General features: G+C 43.1%; 1 protein-coding gene across 3 annotated transcripts in view; it reads left to right on the forward strand.

The window, feature by feature from the left end:
• Positions 1-22,993, forward strand: part of cadm1b (cell adhesion molecule 1b) — a 115,471-nt gene extending 92,478 nt beyond the window's left edge. For 2 of the 3 annotated variants that reach the window (XM_029170466.3, XM_055514262.1), the window contains 6 exons: positions 335-493; positions 2,074-2,170; positions 2,375-2,547; positions 8,407-8,457; positions 17,846-17,974; positions 18,088-22,993. In XM_029170466.3, the coding sequence (XP_029026299.1) occupies positions 335-493; positions 2,074-2,170; positions 2,375-2,547; positions 8,407-8,457; positions 17,846-17,974; positions 18,088-18,206 (728 nt within the window). In that variant the 3' untranslated portion in view covers positions 18,207-22,993. The remainder of the gene's footprint in view (positions 1-334; positions 494-2,073; positions 2,171-2,374; positions 2,548-8,406; positions 8,458-17,845; positions 17,975-18,087) is intronic. The other variant, XM_029170467.3, reaches the window with a different exon arrangement.
• The last annotated feature ends 202 nt before the right edge of the window (positions 22,994-23,195 follow it).

Below are 23,195 nucleotides of genomic sequence, written 5' to 3' on the forward strand. Positions count from 1 at the left end.
ATGAATGCCCCTCTGACAGCCCAGGGCCTAGTGGGCAGCAGATTACTGCAGGGTTAGCCCCAACAATGCTCAACCCTCCGGCTGCGGGAGCATTCATTATCAGGCTTATATGACCCAGTCAGAGATGCAGGGAGGATCCTCTGAAGTCTCGTCCGGGCACCACATCGCTGAATCGCGAATCAAATGTGAATGGCGGCCGACAGCGCATCCCTTGGACAGGTAATAATCGAGCGGGCGCTCGTCGTGGTCACTGCAGGTCGGTGCTGCTCCAAGGTCTCGCATTTGTTTTTCCAGTTGTTAAGTTTTTCCTCCTCTCTCGTCTCCTTCTTTCTAGGTGAGACGGCGGTTGAGGAGATGTATGACAGGATGTTTACTGTCACCAGCCGGGTAAGATTTTCTGTCAGCAAAGACGATGATGGAGTACCGGTGGACTGCATCATTGACCACCCAGCAGCAAAGGACCTCCTGGCTCGAAGACACCTGGAAGTGCAATGTAAGTGACCTACGAGGACACTTCTTAAACTTAAAGGCATTCATTTAGATGTATTTTATGTTTTCCATGAACGTGTTTTTTGTGATTCATGACCGTGAACAGGCCAACTGAGCAAAGAGACGCCTATTATAACGCTTCAATGTGAAACGACAAAAGTCAATACATTAACAGCTCAAATGGATCATAAGGAGACACAAATGGATTAAAAGAGCCAGACGCGCACAGACAGAAAGGACCGCGAGGAGATATGACCATGAAATGACTACAAAGGCTAAATTATCACAGGGGTGTAAACACATGACACAAAAGAAAACAAAAAGATAGAAAAACGCTGCTCGGGCACTAAACGGTGACTCATTAAATGACAACAAAGGTAAAGAAAACAACTACAGACTCCCAGACTGGAAAAGTGCAGCGAACGCTCAGTCTTTGCAGCAGGAGAAGACTCTCTGTCATTAGTTTGGGCCAAATTATTCTGAGAGGAAGCTACAAATGAAAATTTCTATTTTTAGCACAAGGTTGTGAAAAAAAATTAAGGTTCTTCACCTTCTGATTGTCGGGAAATCTCCTAGTTAAAGGCCAAAAATCAGCTGAATATGAGCGACCCGCCTTCTGCCACCGGACTTTGGGACTGAAAGTCCAAATGCGTCTTGTGGTCGCATGAATCTCATTTAAGCTGGTTTTAGAAAATACAAGACAGACCAAAAACCAGCGCGTGTGATGATACGGGGCAGCGAATGTGTGAAGGCAGAGCAACATAACATAGGCTGTCGCCGAGGCAACCGCTACTCCCAGAAAGTTGGTGGATGTGTATCAGGACGCTGCCAGGTCTCATCCTGCACACGCTCCCAACAACATGGCGCCATAGAACTGCATGTGCTCGGCCGGTCTGTCGGCAGCCTAGATCCAGCGGAGATCCAGGTCCAGAACGGGCAAAGCATCAAAGTGTAGTTTATAGCTCAAGTGAAAACTGAAAAACACGACCCAACTGAACTTACACATACAAAATATTTCCTTTGTGCTTTTATCACATAAATAATGTTGCAAACAAATAAGAGGCCGTTTCATGTGAAGGGAATCAGAAGCTGTGGTGCAGCCACAGCACAGTTACACGTCTGCGTCTCCTGGTGCTCGCGGTCACCATCGGGAAAAACAGATGTTTGAAGCCATGTTTAGGCCTCGTTTAAGCGGTGCATCGATTGAAGTGGTAAAACAGGCTGCCTTACACTGTTAAACATCAAAGAAAGGTTATGGTAGCCTTTTGTAGTCCCTGTAGAATATTAATTTTTTTCCAGGTAGACAACTGTTTTGTCTGACCTTTCAAGGAAAAAAAAGAGAGCTTGACTGGAACCGCTTGACATTTTGGTAATCTTTAGCCAGCATTGATAAGAGCCTCTTTTTTGTCCTGTCGAATGACTTGACGTCCACTGCGCGCGCAGGATAATCGTTCCGCGCCGCGCACTAGGCTTCGCCCTGTTCCGCTTCTGTTCCGTCTGAGAATCATTTGACGTCCGGAGTGACAATAAAGGCCGTCGCGTCAGCACGTTGTGACAAAACGCCGCTGTCGCGCTGATCTGCAGATAAACCGGAGGTGAAGATCGTGGTGACGTACCCTGAGGGTTTGACCAGAGAGGGCGACAACCTGGACCTGACGTGCGTCGCCGAGGGGAAACCGCAGTGAGTCCTCGTTTAGCTTCACGCTGCTCACTTTATTCATCCATAATCAGCCCCTTAACCTTTCCACGTGGTTGTAGCATTTAAATGTTACCAGATGTATACAACATATCAAGTCGCCGCCGATGATCTCACATCTGACCTTTTCCTTCAGATTTCTGGACAGACGGCGCCCGAGTGACGCGTCTGGTATTTGTGTTTTCCCAGACCCCACCGGATCAACTGGCTGAGAGTGGACGAGGACGTGCCGCCCCACGCCGTGGTCGCCGGCCCCGAGCTCTACATCGAGAACCTCAACAAGTCCTACAACGGCACCTACCGCTGCGTGGCGTCCAACGCCGTGGGGGAGGCCTATGACGACTACATCCTCTATGTATACGGTGAGCGCTCCGCCCCGGTGCTCCGGACCCGACGCCCCCGTCCCCACCGGGATTCCACTCACGCTGCCGATGTGCCGACTTAGCTGCCTACAGTACCACAGCTTCGGAAGTCAGGGGATTGTTTCTGCATTGATAAGGATTTACCGCAGTGTTCGTACAAAACAAACAGATTGTCAGTTATATATGGATGTGAGCCATTATTGAGAGGAACAAGGGGCTTAAAAGCACAGAAGTGTGGCTGCGGTTGACAAATCCACAGCGCCACGAATTTATGTTGAAGATTTGAGCTGCTGCTGCGCTATTAATGCACGATGAGCTGGAATCGTATGAAGAGGAAAGCAATGGATGAAGTGGGTGTTAACTTACGACTGGTACATTACGGTACAAACCCAGGAAGGGAGGTGTGATATGGGAGCTTCGGGTTTTGGAAGCAGCTGTTGAGCAGAATAGAAGCTGAATCATGTTGTCTGCAGACAAATAATCGAGTTTTTCACTCCTTAACTCTCTTGATGGATAGTGGAAAACACACGCGGATTGGCCTGAACTAAACAACTACATCGCCCATAATGCATTTCGACTGCCGAGAACTCAGTATAAACTGTGGGCGTGTTCTCATGATACAGCTTGTGTACAAGGGGCCCATTAACTCACCTATAGCAGAGCTGATCATCAGGTCAAACTGCATAAATCTGATCAGCTCACTTCTTTGGGACTTCTCTAGGTTTTCACATTTTAAATCTTTAATTCTACACTTCTACAAAAGTAAGATCCATGATCAGACAGACAATCTGTCCCCCTTATACCTTGCATTACAGCCCATGATTGCAAACCTCCCGTTGCTTTAAAACATGCTTTCCTTTTCAAATATTCATATTTATTTGAATTTCATTCTTTGGTCTTCTACATGTATTGTTTGCGATATGTCCGGAAAACGTAGAGTCACTGAATGTGAGCATTTACCTTCGTTTTCTATTATAAAGTCGGACTTTGGCGCTGTTGATTCATGTCAGTGCGGGTGGAATGACAATGTGCCCAGTGTCCGGTTCGTAAAGGCCAACGGAGGACGCGCTCTCCCAGGACGTGACTTTAAAGGCCTTCAAATGGCTCGTTCCCCTTGGTTTGATCTTCTTTTTTGCCTTTGTTCCTCCCTCTGCCTTAAAACGGCTGTCAGTCATGGGTTTTTGTTTTGGAAGGTTTTCTGACAAAATTCCAAGTATGTAAAACAAATAACAGATTATTATTGTTATTATCATTATTGCTTTTGCTCATGAACACACTTGGCAGGAAACGCGATGAAAAAAGTTTCAACTTTTGTTGCCCACAACAGTAACTGTGTAAAGGTGCACCAGGCATCTTTGTACTTCACTACCCAAGTGGGAACAGCAGGAGGGAGCTTTTTGAAGTTCTGAAACCGAGAAGGACTTAATCAGTTAGAAATCATGCAACATGATGCCAGTGAAGTACACACTCCTCGGACCTTAATTTCCTATTTTTGGTGGCTGGCGGGGGTGATGAGGACGGGGGGAAAATAAATTTGCAGCAGGTGCAGCCATTGTTGGTGGGTTTAGCTTTCACTCATTGGAGCCTTCGCTCCCCGCTGGTAGTAAGAGCATGTTGTATTTCTCTCCAAACCTTCAATTTGTTTCTGCCCATGTTTCAAGAATATTGTGTGACCAAGCCCAAACTCAGGAATAAGGCTGAACCTGTTGCATGGGCGAAATCAAACGTATCGAGTAAACAATTTGTATTTGAAAATGTTCAGAATTCCAAATGTTTAAACCTGAGACCAGAAGCTAGAGTAAACGTGAAGAAATTTGAGTTTTAGAAATGTGTGTATACAGTTGTGATTTAGTGGGTGATTGTCCAGGATGTGGCTCTTAAAATTTTATTTTGAAAAAATGTTTTCAAGTCTTTTTACTTTAAATGTGTTTTTAGTTGTTAGAAGTCTGCAGAAATAGTTTTGACTTCTGACAACGCCACTGCTACTAATAACCATCAACCAAAGCTATGTTTTACAATGTTAGCAGAGCAATGATTGGCCATTATCTTATTGTGTCTATGTGGAGAGAATCTATTGCAGGTTTGAACTTGGTGATATTGTCTAGCTCATCGCTCTGCGTCCTGAGGTCCTGTTGACAGACATGACCCGTGCATCTTCCTTTTGTCCGGCTGATGAGCGAATGTTTGTGGCAGGTGTTGAAAACGTGCTTCAAATGAAATAATTTAATAATGGTGTGTTGTGGGTTCAGGACAACTGGGGAATTTCTTCCATTGTGAAATCGCTGCCTCCTGAGTTGAAAGCAGGCAGAATAACCAAGTTAGAGTGAGGAACGCCTGTGCTTCAGACACAGCAGGACCTAACAAATCCAAATGTCTCAGGTACACAGTGTTCACAGAAACACTGGCATTCATTTTCCATTCATATTTAGAGTTGCTGTGAAAAAAACAAATCTCCAGTTTCCTGTCATAGCATGTGATCTGTGGAGGAGTAATGCGCTCCTTCTCCTGACTGACATGTGTGACTCTGTCTTCGTGACTTAGGCTTCCTGTGACTCTCACAACTCGGCGGCCCGATGGTTATTCATCATCGCGCTCTGCCAGGCAGATGATGACATCTGCTCGTTCCCAATGGGCCCATAATGATCGCTCCCAAACAAAAGGACAGCATATGCTGGCAAATAGCTCACTCAAGGCAGACTTATTCATGCCTCCACGACTAAATTCCTAATCGTTGAGTAAAGACTCTTCTGAAAGTGAGATTTACTGTTTTCTTGCTTTAGTTAAATCCTTGTTTGCGGGTTTTCTTCCCTCAACGGACGACGGTCCAGAATAAAACCTGCAGCGGCCGCGTTGTCGTTTTTTTTCCGCCCGCCTCTGAACGCTGCTTCTTCAATTAGGAACTTCCTATCCACATACTTTACCACTTTCCATTAAACACCGTTCCTCTGGCGTGCGAGCGTTGGAAGATCTATGACTTCACTTCTCTATAATGAGACACAGGAGATTGGTAAAAGGTGCTCACAACCGCGTATAATTATGTCTGTGACTCCCGCGCCTCTTTTCTGGAGGATTTAATGCCAGACCAAATCGTGTTGTGGTCCACGTGAGGATTTGTTGCCCCAGACTAATCATGCCTGCTACCGTGGCTTAATTAATGTGTGTTTCTCCAACACAGATCGGTCCAAGCATGAGAGCAACTTCTGTGTAGTCTTCAGTAACAATGCGCCTACACAACAACCACCTACTGGGTGTATTTTCATATGTTCGTCTACCTGCCGTTGTTATTGTTGGTTTTGTCATTTAGCTCTCGTAGTTAAGCCATCACACACCTCTCAGAACCTGTCAACGGTGACTTTTGTTTAACCGACTGCATGCAGCAAATAGCTTGATTTTAATGAGTTGTTTTGTTCCCGATAAGCGCCGCGTTTTCTTGTTGCTTCGGACCGTTATTAATGGAGCCGAGCCCAATGGTCCATCACTTCTCTTTCATCCCACTGCCACCGCTGCGACTCCTCGAGGCTTTTCCCATTGCAAAAAAGAAAAGGTGTAAGGCTATGTCAGACCAAGGCCTAGCGTGGCGCGTGCTGCACGTGGCCAGTCGAAGGGTGGAGGAGGCGCTGTTCCGTCCTGCGCCAGCGGTGGGTCTGGCGTTGGGTGGTGGAGAGCGGGCCAGAGAGAGGCCTTTCTGTGGTATAACTCACGCACTGCCAGCTGGCAGGAGAACAACGCTGCATTTACTGCCACGGTGTGGCCCGCAGTTGACTTTCTGACCCATAAATCTTCGGTGGACAAGGAGTCAAAGAGTCACAAGCCACTGGAAATTTGGGGTTTATCAGGGTTTTGACACAACAAGAGCAGAAGGGACTTCTGAGAGGCTGCTGGGAAACTGTCAATACATCAGCTTGAACAGCAGATGAACCTGCACCGCAGGAATTCACTGTATCATCTACAGTACTGTTCATTGTAAAGGTCCCTTTACTAGACACTTGCTTTGTTGTGGGGAGAAGGCCTTTATGTACAGTAGAAGTAACCCAAGCAAGAGAAACACATAAAAAGGGAGCTAAACATCCTCCCTGCTGTCGTGTTGGCAGCCAGGCTTAAGCAGGCATAGATAAACAATTTCTCTTACATTGTTTCACTTTGTGGTTAAATTTTCTCATATCAAAAACCCTCACTGATACAAATGCTCCCTGAAAATACGGGTTCTCCAGCATACACTCATATTTCAGTGCTCGTAACGCTCAGCCCAGAGTCATCCAGCCTGGAAATTGCCCATGGAGAATTCTTGTTCGCCTGGATATTATATGTGCCACATCCTATCCCGGCCTTTGTGAAGACCCTCTTCCCTGAATGGCCAATTTCCCTCTTCCAGACACTGACATTTCAGCTATCAGACTGCCTTCGGTCACAGGAAAAGAAACGTGGCCCACCCCTCCCCTTCAAATAGTGTCAGAAGAAAATCTCTTCCTGATACCCTGATACCCCCCTACCACCATCAACGCCACCTCTGTCATACACTCCATCCTCTAGCCGCAACATTATGCTGTCCTTGATGCTTTATCATTAGTTTGGGAGTGTGTGGTCCCCCACTGCTGTCTTTTGATGGAGTGCAGACAGTAAAGACATGGAGACAGCCAGCCAATTTCCCCTGCCGAGACTCTCCCACAGCAAGGGGTCGTGCTATCTTCCCCCCGCACCAGAGCCAGGCATATATTCCTCTGATGGAAACGCTTTCAGCCCTCCTTAGTGCGATGGCATACCTGAGTTGCCCTCCATTTTGTTTTGCTGATTATTTTTCCTGGGGGTTAGTGACAGGTCTAATCAGTGCAGCGTGGGGCGGAGGGATGCTGCTCAGGGCTATAACGTGCTGCAGCACGAGACCACCGGAGTGGTTTCATTTGCAGTTTGACTTAATTATAGAAAGAAACTGTGGAAAATAGCAGCACCTTTCCATAATTGCCCGACTTTATTATTCATAGGTAATTAGAATATGTATTAAAAGAGGAAATTCAAAAGCTTAATATAATGATATAAAGCACAACCCAATACAGCGACACATTACTGTTGTTTTAACGAAGGAGTGTGACTCCAAGGACGATAGACTTGGTCCTGAAATTGGCAATGTATCCGCAAACAAGTGGAGTCATTTAAAAGAAATCTGGTCCTCACATTTATTTCCTCACAGGATTATTCTCAAAGGCTTATTATATTATTGAATGTCAATTAATTTGACATATTTATTAATATTCATGGTCACCAGAGGATGACTCCCCATGACTCTGGTGATCATTTGACTTTTCCACCAGCAGGTCACAGGGAGTAATCCACACTCATTTCAGATCACTGGGTGATTCCACAGACTTAGTAGAACTTTTCTTTCAGTCTTTTAAACAAGGTCAGGGTTACGTATGTTTCACAGATGCTGACTTAAGCAATCTGTTGTCCATGTGCCCAGCTTTGCATCTTGTTTGCTTTTCTGCTTTTCTTACTGATCTTTTATTTCTGTATGTTTTCAGTAGCGTAGGTTCCCTTCATACAGATGGTTCAGTGCGGATTTTGGCCCCATCACTCTCACTGAAATTCTGCAATGAATCTGGGGCCATTAAACAAATGGAATGGTCACAACACATGGCTACTATTGTAAACTAACGTGAATTGAATTGAACATTGAAACGATGCAAATCCAAGTCCTTACTCACCTCGTAGTCACTTGATACTCTCACCACCGTAGCTAAAACTGTGCATGTTTTAAATCTACAGTAGAGCTTCTCATCTTCTGTAACTTTTGCCTATTTCTTTACTTTTGTCTTCCTTTATTTCTTATACATGTTCTTTATTTTTTTTACTCTTTTCATCTAGATGCTCCCACTACTATCCCCACACCCACCACCAACCCAGTCAACACGCAAGGTACTGTATGCCCCCACTCCTGTCCCTCTCAGCAATCGTGCGTGTGTGTGTGTGTGTGTGTGTGTGTGTGTGTGTGTGTGTGTGTGTGTGTGTGTGTGTGTGTGTGTGTGTGTGTGTGTGTGTGTTTAGCAGCTTGCATGCACATATGATCAGGTGATCAGTAGGAGACAGAGCCAGGGCTCGTACCTGGACCTCAGAGTTGCTGTGGATGGCCAGATTTCATCAGATCCTCCCGCTGATAGGTGACATTGAGGACAGGCGGCGCAGTGCCGTCTCACGCACCTGTCACAGTCACACATTTGATCTGAGTCTCTGCTTTGCTGTCCTGCTATCTTATCAGCATCTGCAGCCGTATCTCAATCGCCTCATCCATCATATTATAATGCCCTTTACTTCCTCCCTACAAATGCCAGTCACATTTAGCCTCTGCGAGCTCCAAACAATATCAATAACTATTTTCTCAAAGACATACGAAGTGAATGAAAGGCAGATCATTTGCAGCATTTATACAGAGCAACCTTTTATTTTCTCGCTTTGATTTAGCCTGGTTGCAAAACATCATTTCAATATTAACCTTTCTTTAAAAAAATAAAGAAAATAAAATTGCTATTATTTCAAAAGCACCGCTAAGGCTCCACGGATTGCGAGGCAACCTTGGGAGTTGACATTTGGATATGCCAGAATGTGACATTTCAATACAAAAAACTATCCTTAAAGAATAGATCGGTTTATCAATAGCTGCTTTAGAGATATGGCAATTTTGGCCCTTTTTATTGTGACCACTCTGTAATTCATACAGTTTGGATGAGGTATAAATATAATTCATTTAAAGTTGACTGTTTTTTGGATTTGAATGGGTTCAACTGGGACCAGTCCAAATTGTGAGTCCCCTCTCTAATTCTCTCTAACGGAGCACCTCCCCGTGCCACTGCCTTTTCTCTCTGCCTTCCTGTGTCAGTTCAGCAGCAGCCATCGCGCTGTCTCTGTCTGGGTGGGGCGCCGTCAGACAGGAAGCTGCTTTCGCCGAACTCTGCGTTACTCTGCATTTTCCCTCCTAAGCTTTCCTTCCTCTGCTGCAAGATTCCAGTCATTTCCCAGAGACAGATTTGAAAGCGGATTTACCATGATTTATGCGGTACATGCTGGGAGGATGTAATTGAGCTTTCTTGCAGTTCACTACTCTTTTAAATACCCTGTCACAGGGGCAATGCTAAGCTGGCTTGTGGTAGATTGCTTCGCGCTACCTTAATCAGCGTAACAGCACGGCACAGTGTTTTCCTCTCGTGCATAGGGGAGGATGCAGATCGCTTCATAGTCTTTCAACATAAACAATGTGGGAACTGTCATGGCTGCCACCGTATCTGTGATTTCCTATTGTTCAGTACAGGAAGATTCTGGTTTAAAGGTCCATTTTGTGCATTTTCACACTTTTTTTAGCTGCAATCACTTGTTAAACCAGCTCACTTCACTTTACAGATCAGCTTCAGCTTAAAGACGGTGGTCGGCCTCTGCTTCGGGTCCTTCAGTTCACAGATGGATGCATTTTTCCTTTATAATTTGCACAGCCTCAATCAATGCTATCAACTTGTCCAGATTCAGAGGCAGTAAAGCCAGTGCAAGTCATGAAAATGCTACTATCATCTTTAACAGGTAGCAAATGCTTCTGGGCTTAAATTCTAGCATTAGGTGCCACTTATAAAGCATTTATTGCCATTAATCATTTTTCTGTTGTATTTTAGCAGCACAACTGAAGTCTGAGTGTATTATTTGTTATGCACTAAGCTTTTGAATCACTGTTGTTCACTAATCCATATAAACAACACATTCACATGGGCCCGTTGTTTGGAATCTGCTGAATGAACAAACACAAGGCATTTCTGAACTATGTTAATTTCTCTTCTTCACTCTGTTGAGGGTTTTTTTGTAAGTAGTTCAAGTTTAGTTCAAGGCCTTGCATCATGAGGGAGCTCTCGACATGTTCTCCACATGTGTGGGAGATAAGACTGAGGGTGTGTGTGTGTGTGTGTGTGTGTGTGTGTGTGTGTGTGTGTGTGTGTGTGTGTGTGTGTGTGTGTGTGTGTGTGGTACTTGCTGTTGTACACTGTTAATAATAATAATAATAATAATTTTCAAGTAAACCCTCCACAGTTGAAGATGAAATGTTTGCAGTTGTTTTGTACTTTATCAACCTCTTTAAGAAAAGTTTGTTAGCAAGTAAGTAAAATAGTTCATTAACTGACATCTGTACTTGTTTATAATTCATAGAAAGACCAACAAATAGCACCGCTTTAACCTGAATAACTTACTTACCTGTAGTTTTCAGCTGCAAGTAAAATTCTTCATTTTGTGTTTCCGACCTGATCTGATGTTCAGTTAATAAAATAGATTCCAGGCACAACTGTCATGCCTGCTTGTGCAGTGAAGCCATGTCTTACTCAGTTTGGTGAGTAAAATACGTGACCTTCAAAGCAAAAATCTAAAAGACTCCTTTATGTGGAAACCTTTGGCTCCTACGTGTCACTCGGTCTCTCACAATTCTAAACATTTCATTCAGAAACCGCTCCAGACGGTGACTGTGTGACCGCTGCTGAAGAAGTGAATCTTTAAAGAAGCAGAACGTTGTCATCAAGACGGATTACAGATAGTTACAGCATCACAGGGAGAAAAAAAAACAAAGTACTCCTCCGGTTATTTTGTTGGTGGTTGTGTTTCTTACGGGCAGAAGGAAGAATTTACCCACAATCCCCAGCTCTGATGGAATAAAGGGAGTCTGTGGCGATAATGCTCCAGCTCGTCAGATGCTCGGAGATGATCCAAGGCAGGGACATCATATCCTGGCTAAGCCTTCAGTAACCCGCTTCCCCCATGGTTTGTCGAGAGGAGCCAGAGGGGAAGACATGGAACGAGGAATTATGTTGGAGGCTTGATTGAAAAGACCCTATGTTTCCCTCTGTTACCACGGCGACTTGTTGGTCCAGCAGGACCTCTGCTGAGCAGCGTAAAGGCGAGGATGCCTCTCCTCGTTCCTATTTTACTCTTTTAGCGCTATAGAAGGGCGCGTGAGTCAGGAATTAAACATTAAAGAGGCTTCGGGGGGCGATGAGCTCGAAAACAGTTCCCGAAGTTAACAGCAATTCTGCTTTATAGTTTCTATAACACTGTGAATGAACTGCCAGCGAGAGCTTAGCAAGCAACATTACATTAAACACAACCTGAGTCTGGCTCCCGTACTGCTCCCCTCAGACCTGGTAGCACCGCTAACTGTAATACAGTTTTTATTGCTTGCTTGGCTAATCCATAGGAGATTTGCGGATCCTTATGACTTCACACAAGGATACATGCGTGACTTCAGGGTTATTTTGATGTCTCTCTTCTGAGCGTGAGCGTGCGATCCGCTGCCAGATGGTATTTCAGGAATCCATTTCTGGCAGGTTTTCATACATGTTTTGTTTGCCGGTGCCTTGCTCAGCGCTGCGTTAGGTGTTGGCAGAGTCGAGCTGCTGTTATGTCTTGGGATTCAGGCCTTAACTCTTTGCGCGCTGTTGACATCCAGCAAACACTGTTGTGAGCACATTAAGCATTCAACTTAATTAGCCATTAAACATTTACCAGTGTTGTTTCAGTTTTCACATGTCTCACTTCTCATAAAAAAACATTTCGCTGGAAAAATTAAGGAATCATTGAGAAATGCTAATTACTTTTTTCCTCCCATTTGTTTACTCTGAGTCCCAGTTGAATTTGTGTTTTATCTGACCTGCATTTTTTTTCTCTTTTCTTTAAACAGTAATTAAAGAAAGAAAATATTGTAATGGTCCGTTTTAATTGGTCTCCAGGGAATAAGTTTGTAACGGCAGCCCACCCTGACATTAAAAGAACATTTCATTGCAGTAATACAGTTTTTTTGCTATGCAGCAGTTATAAATGATTATGAGAGCTCTGCTTGGCACATTACAGCTTGGAGATTCACTGCTATGTGCCAGTGAACCTACATCGTATCTTTATTTGCAGCTGATAAACTATTTGTGGGGTTGGTTACTATGGGCAACTTTAGGACGGAAGCAGTGATTTCCATTATTTGGTCCACCTTTTCCTTCGCCTTGATCTCTACCGGGCCGTGTTAGGGCTGTTGAAGGGAAAATCTAAAGTGGAGGTGGTTGCTAGTAGCTTTTATGAAGAGAATTTTGCCAATTTCAAACGATACAAAAAGATGCCACGGAGGAGTCCAAGTTCACTGTCGCAATTTCCATTCATTTGGCATTTTTTATTAGTTGCAGCCAGACCTTCACTTCGTTCCTGCACCTCCGTTAAATGTCACAGCCGTGTTTGTACATCTTCAAATCATTGTTTGGGTTATTACAAAGGATGGAGGAAATCAATTTAGCCGCTAAGCAGCAGTGTTGGGATGGCAGAGGACAGAATGTGACGGGCAAGAGACGACATTGGCCCCGTGCGCTCATCTCAGCGCGCACATTGTCTTCTTGCGCGGCAATGAACGCGTAAAGCCACACATGTTAACAGTTCACTGCTGCGAAATGGCTATTGACAGTCCTTGATGCTACAGCAGTGCCCCATTGTCCTGTCAAAGAAAGGGTTAGAGCAAGTGAAGGCCGATGATCCTTGTTTCAATTATATACATGTAATTACATCTATGGATAGTGTGTGTGTGTGTGTGTGTGTGTGTGTGTGTGTGTGTGTGTGTGTGTGTGTGTGTGTGTGTGTGTGTGTGTGTGTGTGTGTGTGTGTGTGTGTGTGCATCTAATCCACCTGGTGACGAGCTCACTTGTCTGACTCGCTGACGGATGCGCTGATGCTCTGCTACTGACCAGCGTGGCAATTAGTTATCCCAGTCCCAGAGACGGAGAGGTGCGACAGTAAACCATGTGCTTCTGGGAGTTCAGCCGGGCGCGTTCCACCGCCGCGCAGACACGGGCATCGCTTGCAAATCCTCTTTATTCCCTCATAAATCCCCGCGTCTGTGCACATCCTGTCAGGACACCGGTGCGGACATGTCAGCTCTCCCTGGCTGAGCTGCGCCGGCGCTATGGACAGGAGCCACATTACAGACATAATCAAATTCTACTTATTTCAAGTGTGAGGCCACAAATGCTGCGGTAATAACGCCGCCTGTCATTTGGAATGTGCTCTGTATTCTGAGCGCCGTGCGCTGTTGTAATCTGCACGGAGCACGGGCGGCCGCGGGGACTCCTGGATGTGTTAAAGCACTGAATGACTAACTAATCTACCCAGAAGGGGGGTGATGGGGGTGGCGCATAATAGAAATGACAGAATGACGCTTCAATGACACTCCGTTCTTCTCGTTCAGGTCAGACTCACATCAGCACTTCTGAAGCCTACACGTTCTTCTCTGTGGTCAGTGTAAAGTGTTTAAATTTGTACATGGAAGAGTTGATTCAACACCTGATGAATGTGAAGCTGTGAGCGAAGTGATGACAGATTTAGCTGAGAAGGTTGATGAATAATCACCATCATTTTTGCTCATTGCTCCAGCTGATGTGTGTATTTAAATGTGAGAATAAAATGACTTTTGACTAAACATAAGGATCAAGGTCCACTTCCTCCTCCTTTGGAGCCGCACTCGGTGAAGGTGTTTTGTTAGTTGCCATGAAGACGGTTTAACACGTGTGCATGCACTGTAGGTCTTGGAAGGTCCTAAAAGGCAGCAAACTCAGTTTCCTCAATACAAGGTCACCGGGGCCATTAATTAATTTATAAAATGCAGGAACATTTTGTATTTAGACGGTGACGGGGGACAAAGCAGCTGTAAACTGAAAAGTCAACTTGTAGCAAAAGTTTAATCCATGTTGTGTTATAGAGTTTTTAATTGGCTATTCCACTCATCTATTGTCTGTCAAGTTCCCAGGTCTGGGTTGCATTAATGTAATTATTGTTGTATACTACTGGGAAATACTGGGAAAACTCTGATATAATAAAACATATTCTGGACCCTATTGCTTATTGTGGCCTTCAAATTTGGTCTTAAATGTCTATAATGTACTTCTTTCAAATAAACTTCATTAGTTATTATCATTGACAGCACAGAGTGAGTGAGTCACTGTTATTACCATGACTTGCTTATGAACTTTTTTTTAATTCCATGAATGTAGCACACTGCTCGCGATCCTTTCTCCAGCTCGTTTTTTCCCATAATGCAACTTGATTTAAATTCCTGCACGATATAATGTTTTATATATGTTGATTATATTAGATTTCACAATCCACGTTGTGAAACAAAGACTATAAATGTCAAACTTAAGCGCACAACAGATGACACGTGAAAGCAAACATTGCGGGTTTAGTAAGTGCTGTTGTGTCATCTTCTGTTACATTAAACAAGTATTAAACAGCATCGCATGTTCATGCAGACGGTAGGAATCAAGGAAAAGGTTAGAAAAGCTCCCTTACGAGACACCAAGTTTACTTTCAAGAATCAAACCTTGAGTAGCAGAACATGTTCTACATCTGTTTTCACAGTCTGAATGGTGCAACTCATAACTCCTGACCTTTATGTCAAACATTCATCTTTGTATTTCATTTTGCTCTCTATCACGTTTCATAATATATTTATGATTTAATGCATTTCTGCAGCAACCAAACAAAATGAATGCAAATGTGGTAATATCTCCAGTTCATGTTGAATATGAGGCTGGGGCTTTATGGGCCCCTGAGTTTATTAAATGCAAAGCTGACAATCGGAAAACGAGCGTTCAGTAGCACACTTGACGCAGGCTACACGTGTAACCAGCCGTGACACCTGCTCCGGTAGGTGTTATGGGTTTGTTTGTCTGTGGCGCCTTCTCCAGATGCAGATCCCCCCCCCCCTCCCATTAAATAAATCCGTGGCTCTGCGAGCAGAGGCGGATGAGGCCCTTCCGTGTTTTCCTGCGCGTGTCAAGCGGCAAACAGCAGGGAGCAAGGTGAGGGCAGCAGGGTGTGTGGGGGGGGGCAGTGGGTGCAGGTCTTTTAGTGGGTGTGGGTTCATTAGCATGGAGCCCTGGCAGTTCCCTCTGCTCGGGAATGAGCTGTGCTATCTGACATCCCCGGTACAGTAAACAAACTGCGCCTTGCACATCCACCGCTTCACACACCCTGACGCGAGGCAACAGCTTTACTCCGCGAAGACGAGTCCGTTTTTTAAGGGGGAGGCGCTCGCTGGAGTGAAACAAAACTTTTCTCATTAATTAGCGCCTCGCGGTTCCACTTATAAGATGTCCTTGTGCTAACTGGATGCGACTTAAATAAGGTGCCGTGCTCGTTCGGGGGTTGAGACGTTTCGCTCGTCTCGGGCCTCTCGACTCGACTTATTACGCCCTCACAGTGTTGAGAAACTCTGCACTCGCCGCTCGTCTTTTATCAAAATCATTCAAGTTCAGAGCATGACTAGTGAGATTGATGGAAAATTGAGCTGCTCCCTCATGCAGCAAAGAACAGTGCAGCCATTCCTTCACCCGCCACTTCTCCATCAGTCCAAATGTGCACAGATAGAGACTATTGATAAATGTCTCTGAACTATTCTGAGGCTGAACATTTAGAGGCTGAAAATTTTTGCCTGGTTCTTCTGCAGCGTGCTGATAAATCTGGCTAAATGCTAGACAGTGATACTCCCTGACACCTGAGGCAGCCACGTATTTCTCTGCATGGAGACACCGGGCGTCAATTTATCTGCAGACTTGTGTCTATTTCTGATGATTGAGCTCTATGACTTCCAGAAATGGCCTCTTAAATCACAATGTGTTTTACAGTGTGTGAACTCTTGCCGAAATTGCAGACAGTGTCTACTGTTTCATGGTGAAATAACTGTCTTAAAACATTTTCCAGCCTTGCTCTCTCAAGAGGCTCAGACAGCCATTTCATTTCTATATGAAGTACTGATAGTGCTCTTATAACAGGCTGGGTCCAACAGGACTGTACAGCACCACAAACGTCAGCATCAACCTTTATTTAAGGTGGGTTTAAGTAACGGAGAGAACACTGTATTTTATTAAAACAATATTTAGCCAAAGCTAAATATTAGTCTGCCAGTGTCTCATATCAAAGCATAACTAACTCCAATGACTTATTAACCATGTAGTAAAGCAGCGTATTTTGCAAATGAAACAAGTTAAAGCAAGTTAAGATTTCAGCGCTGCTTTGGATGGTGGGCGTCTAATGCGCAGATTTTGTGTTCAGGGTCCAGTTTTTTGTACAAGTTAAAGCGTTTCTTCACTGCTGAAAAGCAACTTGTGGTACCTTTTATCAGAAAAAATGTGCAACAACATTCAACATTGATGGTCCATGTCCAGAGAAAACAGGGGAAACTGATGCAGTGTGTTGTGGCTGAAAATGGTCAAATCCTACAACCCCCAGAATGCACTGCGCTCTGACGAGTCACCTGAGCTGCAGTGATTGGACCTACCTGTCATTTAGCCCCGCCCCTTCTCAGCCCGAACGTTGCTGGGGCAGGTACAGAAAAAAACAGGAAGCACTAGTTGTAGTCCGTGAGCCCAATCAATCCTGAGAAGCCTCGGGACTTTTGCAGAGGAATAAATGATAATTTCTCTCCATAGAAGCTATGGAGGAACCTGAGTGTCCCTTTGTTCTTAAATACTACCCACCATCGTTTGGGTAATTCTGTCTTTAAGTTTTCCTTAAAGAAAAATAATGTTTACTTAGTTTAAATTCTCAGGAATTGTAGAGTGTTCGCTATTAACCCCAGTCATACTGTAGCTACTCTGTCACCAGTGCCTAAACTCAGTCAGAAATATATCAGGAGAGATGGGAATGAGACAAAAAATGGAAATTTTGTAAGTGTTTCCCCTATCATTTGACTGTAGGCTGAGCTAAGCCAAATGGCTGCTGGCCTTTAACTACTTAAAAATAATAGGCACAATGCCAAACTGCTTCTTTAAATTTGTGAATTCAAACTGGTTTGGAATTGGTTTTAAATCTTATGGACAGTGCGGCGATTATGACTGCGCAGTTGGGTGTGAAAATAGTCAGGAAGATAAAACGCTTTTGTCACTAAAAATGATCATCATCTGCAGTTTCCAGGATTTGTCAGTAATTAATAAATAAATACTTTAATATCCTCTTTGCGGGACGTTTCGTTGCAATATCTGCACTGTCTTCCACCCTCTACAGACCAATTTGTGCCGTTTTATCATCTCATGTTTACTGGTAAACAGGTTGGCTTTTTTCTAGCGTTTCGTCTCTGCGGTCAGGTCATGCTAAACTGCTCTGAGAGAAAACAAACCAATTTAGTTTATTTTGGCAGCTTAATGCTTTAATAGCTTCCTGTGCGGCCCACGTCTGTGTGAAGGCATTAACTTGGTGACTGGCTGAGAGGGGTTTCTGATCACGACAGCATTTACAGTTATTATCCTGTTTTCAGACTCCAGAGCCGGCGAGGGGGCCCCGCAGAAAATTGACCACGCTGTCATCGGAGGAGTGGTTGCTGTGGTGATGTTTGCCATCCTCTGTGCACTCATTGTTCTCGGTCGATACTTTGCCAGACACAAAGGTAAAAACAGCAGCCGTGTGATCACCAGCATCTTCGGGTTCAAGCGCTTTCATTTCTTCTTGTTGTCGCGAATGTGGAGGCGCGTTGGCTAATATGCGTGTACTCTTTTGCAGGAACCTACTTCACGCATGAAGCCAAAGGGGCGGACGATGCGGCCGACGCCGACACGGCGATCATCAACGCCGAGGGCGGACACAACAACACAGACGAGAAGAAGGAGTATTATATCTAAACTGGACAGGCCAGGAGAGACGGGTGGGGATGCTGGCTGCTGGTGGTGGCGGTGCTATGGGAGTGAAATATCTAACTCTGATTGGTTACAAGATGGCGCGTGCACGATTTTAAAGAGGAGAAGAAGAAGAAAGAAAACCGTAGAAAGTAGGACTGGCATGGCCGAGTGGGCCAAGAAGGGCGTCGCTGAGTCACCTGCCGACCCCTCCTGGACTGCTGGGGCCTATTCTGTACAGTTCAGTTATTTTACAGACAATTTTGTGCCTTGTTCTATTTCTTTTTGTTCCTTTTATTGTTTTTTTTTTCCCTTCACTTGCTTGTTGGATTGGATTTTTATCCACGTACTCCACCTGATCCTCGGGCCTCGTGTTTGTCTATGTGTGCTGCAGCTAGCGTTTAGCTCATGTACCCAGATCTGAGAGGATCCAGCTCATCCACGCTTTTTTTTTTACGAGTATTCTCCAGAGGTCAGTAAGTGAAACGCGGTGTGGACGCATTTTTCTCCACCGGGTCATCGTCCGACAGGTCCTGCCTACGTTTGCTACATGTTCGCAGGTCTGGTTGGATTCCACGTATTTCAGCGCAGACTCACACTCACCTCTTCGAGGTCGCAGGGTTCGTTACTAAGAGACAATTGTGAGTAATCATGCTCATTATAGAATGTATTTGTTCCTGAAAGTGATGTAGGAGTGCTTTTAAATATAGTTTCACACCGAACCAGAAACGTGCAACTGCTCACTTGTTGGCTTCAAGAAAACTCCAGGCGCTTAGTAGACGTGAAGTCAGTTTAGTATTTGTTTAGGGTATCGTGGAGTGACGTTTAAGACATCCTGACAGCTGTAAGACTTCAAATCAGAACCACTTATTCATTTTAAGCTCTGTGTGGGGAATTATCTGATGGTCAAGAGAACTAGGGCGATTAAATAGCTGAAGATAACCTTTTGTGTTGGTTTTAGTTGGTTTTATGTTAACAAATGGACCTGGGTTTTAAAATGACAAAGGAAGTGACATTTTGGGAAATATATTCACCTCTTTTTTTTTGTACCCACACCTTGATGAGGTGATTGACCACATGGCTTACCAGCTATTATAAGCTGTAAGTCTCATAAGCTTAGCTTAGCTTGGCTTAGTTTATTTTATCTTAGGTTAGCTTATCTTAGCTTAGTTTAGCTTAGCTTAGTTTAGCTTATCTTAGCTCAGTTTAGCTTAGCTTAGTTTAGCTTATCTTAGACATCTGTTGGTAAAAAATGTTTGGCTAGTATACTGTATCTTGTGTGTAACCTGTTAACTGGGAATATATACAGGAGGAAATGGGGACGTCATTATCGACCTTAATGTTATAATGTAGAATTTGAATGATAAGAGTCATTTAAATGGAAATTCATGTAGAAGAATCTTGTTTCTTCTGGCTTCATGCTGACAGATTGTTGGTTGTGTACAGGCGTACCTGTGGCCTGGTAAACTATAAATTGAATTATTTGACACCACTGCTATTTTTCAGATTAAAATTTAGAATGTAGACCGTGGAAATCAAAGTCACTTCCCTGGCATCACATACTGTACAACTCATAATTTTAGGACACGAAACAAGGCGATTCATATCTGTATAAAACCAACAACATGTACAGTATGAAGTCCAAAAGACATAAAGTTTTTGTACATAAATTCCCATTTCATTACCCTATTGTTTAAATACGTCATTATAACACTAAAGTCAGATGTCCATACTGTATATCCACAGTAGTTGAAATGCTTAGTCAGCGATGCCCTGGTAATGCAGTGAAAACGCTGGTCCTTTTAAAGTGCCGCAACTCTAAATTTGCTTTAAAGACAATATTAGTGAAAAATTATCTTTCATGTTTTTACTTTGTGCAGAAATAAGCTACCAGTCTGGATGCAGCTTTAAATTGTTTAATGCAATCACCCAGCATGAAAAAGAATTCAGTGGTACAGTATAAATCATCACTTTTGTCTATAAGTATTTGATTAATTTGATCCAATATGATGCGCCTACACAAGAGTCAGGGTAATATTCGTGGCCAGAATGTGATGTTTTTTTGGGAAGCGACTTCCATGTGAATTAATGAGCATCATTTCTACTCCTAATAATGCTTCCCCTATTTAATGCAAATACATGAGAGTGGCAATCCTCTATACTGAATTAATATATTTCCCAGAATGTTCATTTCCTTTGAAGTAAAAAGAAGACATATTACAGTATATGAATAAGTATTAACAGTATATGAATAAGTCTTCTTGTCTTAGGTCTTATTATATACAGTACACACACACATCATTCACATCCTATATATATATATATATATATATATATATATATATATATATATATATATATATATATATATATGGTCCTACTGAACAATTTATAACATTTTATTAAAAGTATTATTATTACAGTAGACTATTGATGCAGCCTGCTGTTTTTGTTTTGGTTCATTCTCACATTTTAATGCCAACCACATCGAACCTGGACCAAACCTAATAATAGATTTTATCGATTAGCCACACACAGATATCATGAATATTACAGTACGTGTATACAGAAAGTTGCAGAATGCAGAATGCTCCTCTTAAAAAAAATAGTGATAATACACAATAGGTGTTTATTTTATTTTCCAGTATATTTTCACTTTTTGCATTTGAATGTGTTACTTTATAAGGAAGCATGTTACACTTTCAATGGCAAAGTTTCTTGGTAGTTATTTGTAAGGTATCCAGGTCTGTTCTGTATGAATACTCATAGCAAGTGAAAAGAGGAATCACTGCGTATTCACTGGCTTAAAAATCCTTTTCACACAGACTTTTCTGCCCTCACTGAAACATGACTAAAAAGACATTCAATCACTGCAAACATGAATCAGTTATATTTCCTTGCTGTGTGTAAAGACGTTTTACCTTTGGGCTGTCTTTGATAAGTTGTAAGGCCGAGAGCCCTTACAAGTTATCAAAGATTTGCGAAGAGCTTTAGACTTAGTTTGGGAGAGATCATTTTCTTTCTGTCATCCTGCAGCCTCAAACCTTCACAGGAGCCGTGTACTGTTACAAATTGCCCATTTTTTTAACAACACAAATGAGAAGCTCCTACGCTTGGTGACAGAGACGCAGCGTGCATGCTTCATGCCTCTGACTCCGTCACTGCTAGAAGAGTAAAACGTTTGGTAATTGGTGCGTGATTTCATTATATTACCTGGATATGAGCAAAATAAATGTGTTATGATAAAGGACAAGCACTGCCTTAAATACATCTCTTGACATCTATCGCTATAAAGGAAAAGACTGAAGGACTTCATTTAGTGCCTTCTTTGAGGGATGTGGTTAGTATCACACAGTATCCTCCTGTACTCTCTTACACTATATCTTGTATACTTCTAACTCACAGGGCCAATACTCATCTACGTGCGTACGTTGTCTATATTCACACAGTATAAAGCTGCATCACATTTACGATCTGGAGCGTAAAAGACGCTGGATTCTAAACAAACACACACACACACACACACACACACACACACACACACACACACACACACACACACACACACACACACACACACACACACACACACACATTTCTTTCTTCATCAGGGCAGTGTGGCAGCTTCCATTGACAAGAATGTCGTATGCCAGGATGTAGTATTTATTGTCTTAATTAGTGACAAAACAATTTTAATTTGGTCATAATTATTTTCTCTGCTTCACTTCATTTGTTATTTATTCGGATGCCGTTGAGGACGGGGCTCGCTAGTATTATCCGAGAGGAACACAGTACTGGAAGCTATAATAAGCTACAATGATAGTACACATCCCTGGAATTTAGCATTCTGCTGTCATGGAAACGGTGATGTGCATGACAAATCTTACTTTGAGGTTTGATATTTATCTTAAATTGTTCTAAAGCCAGTGCTGCTTTGAATCGAGGAACATTAAAAGATTTTGGTTAGCGTCATTCTAATCTAACTCCTGGTTGGTTTTAAATACTTGATATTAAGTATGTTTCCTTTCACTCTCTCAGGTTCATGAGTGTTAATAGTTGTTTTTTTTTTTTCTTTTTTTTTTGCATCTCAGGTAGAATGCAAACTTTAAGGCCCCAAGTATATACTGTAGTATCACAGCTACTCAAAAAGAAGAACAACTCACAAGGTGTACATGTTTTTGTTTTCTCGGTTGTACATGTTTATGTGTTCTTAATATGGTGCACTGTTACGGTAAACGTTAACTATTATTTTGCATAGACCTAGTTCACAAACAAAGAAAACTAGATTTGTTAAGCAGACGAAAATTATGTACAGTCAACGTCAACAGAACCACGACGATCTTCATGAAACCTCTTCTTCCACTGTAACTCTTTGCTCATGCAGTATTGGTTATTTAGTAATTATAGGATGTGACCCCAGACAGTTGAACGAGCATTTTTGATTCACGCATAACGTTTCCTAGATGAAAAGATGGTGTATTTACTGTGACATAAAGTTTTATGAATGATCTGTAACATGTCTTGGATATTTTGGATGAAGCTCGCGTTGAAAGCCTGGGGACGGAGGGGCGTCGGAGGGTTTGGCTGTTCCCTCACTCCTCTCAAAGTGGTTGTTTTGGTTGTTGAATCTTAAATTTCTCTCTGTACCCGGGTGACATCTTTCTTTTGTGTAGTGAAGAGGATGTTTCTCATTTGGCCATGCATATTTTGTATCGGTTTACGCCAACATTTTTACAAAAGAACAAAAAAATCTGAAGAGTACTTGTCTTAATAAAAAGATATCAATGTTTAAAGTGGCTGTGCTGTTGTGAGTTGATCAAAAAAACGTACCCCAGCTTTGTAGTCCTGTCCTGCGTGGAGACGGGGAGAATTCATTTATGCATTTGTTGTCAGACTCCCTCTCTCCCTGTTTAACGTGCAGAATACATTAGCTGGGTTCAACCTGCTCACTTCATCCTGAGCTGCTGATACTTGTCAAACCCACCCACCCCCTAG

This window comes from Betta splendens, chromosome 13 (assembly GCF_900634795.4).
Source record: "Betta splendens chromosome 13, fBetSpl5.4, whole genome shotgun sequence".
Lineage (NCBI taxonomy): Eukaryota > Metazoa > Chordata > Actinopteri > Anabantiformes > Osphronemidae > Betta > Betta splendens.